The 1,490-nt window shown below is 44.2% G+C and overlaps 1 protein-coding gene across 1 annotated transcript; it reads left to right on the top strand.

The window, feature by feature from the left end:
- Positions 1 to 329: 329 nt before the first annotated feature.
- Positions 330 to 1,244, top strand: LOC105525760 (theta defensin subunit C). Its single transcript, XM_011961505.1, has 2 exons — positions 330 to 504; positions 1,189 to 1,244. Exons 1-2 carry the CDS (start codon positions 330 to 332, stop codon positions 1,242 to 1,244), a joined length of 231 nt encoding a protein of 76 aa, XP_011816895.1.
- Positions 1,245 to 1,490: the final 246 nt, after the last annotated feature.

Genomic DNA, 1,490 nt, shown 5'->3' with positions numbered 1-1,490 from the left:
CTTTGGTAGAACAGTAAAAAGTAAATATGTAATAAGGTGAGAAACAGGAGAAAGATGTCAGGATCCTCATCATCACCATCCTCTCCACCCAGCACAGACACTAAACATAGAGATTCAAACTAGAGTGAAATCTGGGAGAGCAAAGGAAGAAAACATGGACATTGAGACCAATGGGATCCCACACAGTCTCCAATGAAATGCACACCTCCTCTGAGAAGGTTCAAGATTTCCTGTCTCTGAGCCTTCCCTCTGCAGACATAGAAATCCAGGCTAACTCCTCTCTCCCGACTTGTCCGCTCCTGCTCTCCATCCTCCAGGTCACTTCAGCCATGAGGACCTTCGCCCTCCTCACTGCCATGCTTCTCCTGGTGGCCCTGCACGCGCAGGCAGAGCCACATCAGGAAAGAGCTGATGAAGCTGCAGCCCAGGAGCAGCCTGAAGCAGATGATCAAGGAATGGCTTATTCCTTTACACGGCATGAAAGTGCCGTTCTTCCACTTTCAGGTGAGACAGGCCGGCATGCAGAGTTGCAGGGTCTAGAGGGATGGATGGGAGACAGAGTCAGGAATCGAGACTCAATGGTCTATGTCACTTAGGTGGCTTCATTTAGCATCTCTGGGCCTTGATTTTCTCATCTATAAATTGAATAGAGAGCCAAAAAATCTAACAGGTTTTCTGTCTTTAAAGACTTGAGGCAGCTCTGTCTAGAGAGTAACCACTCTTTTATTCCTTTACTTCCTTAATAATCCTTTCACTTTAGAAAATCAATAAAATTAAAAATAAAACTTGAAATGAAGATATGTCTGGGAAATTCAGCAGGTTTAAGATATGAAGAGACAGTCTGACTAGTTCTTTCTGGATTCATACAAGTAGACTTCATTACAAAGAGAATATTTTACTGTATCTATAGAATACTTTTTGAAAAGCAGAGCCAAGCCTAAGAGTGTGTTCAGGTGTGGGTGCGATGGGGCAGAGGCACAAAAATTACAGCAAATGAAAATGAGTCTCAAATCCTGCGTGACCAGCACTGCTCTGTGTATTTATTCTTATTGACTGAGGTTATTCATGCTACTGGCCCTGATGCAGCCAACATCACTCCTCAGCTAGCACGTGACTTCTCCCAAGATTCCCTTTACCACTCACTGCAGACCTTCTGATCCATTTATGATGCTCTCTTTGTGTCCCCAGAGTCAGAGAGAGGCTTGAGGTGCATTTGCTTACTAGGAATTTGCCGTCTGTTATAACGGCGTTTGCGGTCCTGCGACTTTCGTGGTTGACTCTATCGGATCTGTTGCCGCTGAGCTTGCAGAATCAACAGAAACAAGCTCAGAAGTTACTTTGAGAGTTAAAAGAAATTCTTGTTACTCCTGTACCTTCTCCTCAGTTTCCTTTTCTCATCCCAAATAAATACCTTCTCGCAAGATTTCTGTCTTTACATCTTTCACCTTTGATGTGTCTTTGTGTCTCAAGACACTTGGGATGCACCTTCC

Source organism: Colobus angolensis, unplaced genomic scaffold (genome assembly GCF_000951035.1).
Source record: "Colobus angolensis palliatus isolate OR3802 unplaced genomic scaffold, Cang.pa_1.0 Scaffold559, whole genome shotgun sequence".
NCBI classification, from domain to species: Eukaryota; Metazoa; Chordata; class Mammalia; order Primates; family Cercopithecidae; genus Colobus; species Colobus angolensis.
The sequence above is the reverse complement of the archived record's forward strand: the minus strand, read 5'-3'. Positions and strand labels throughout refer to the sequence as shown.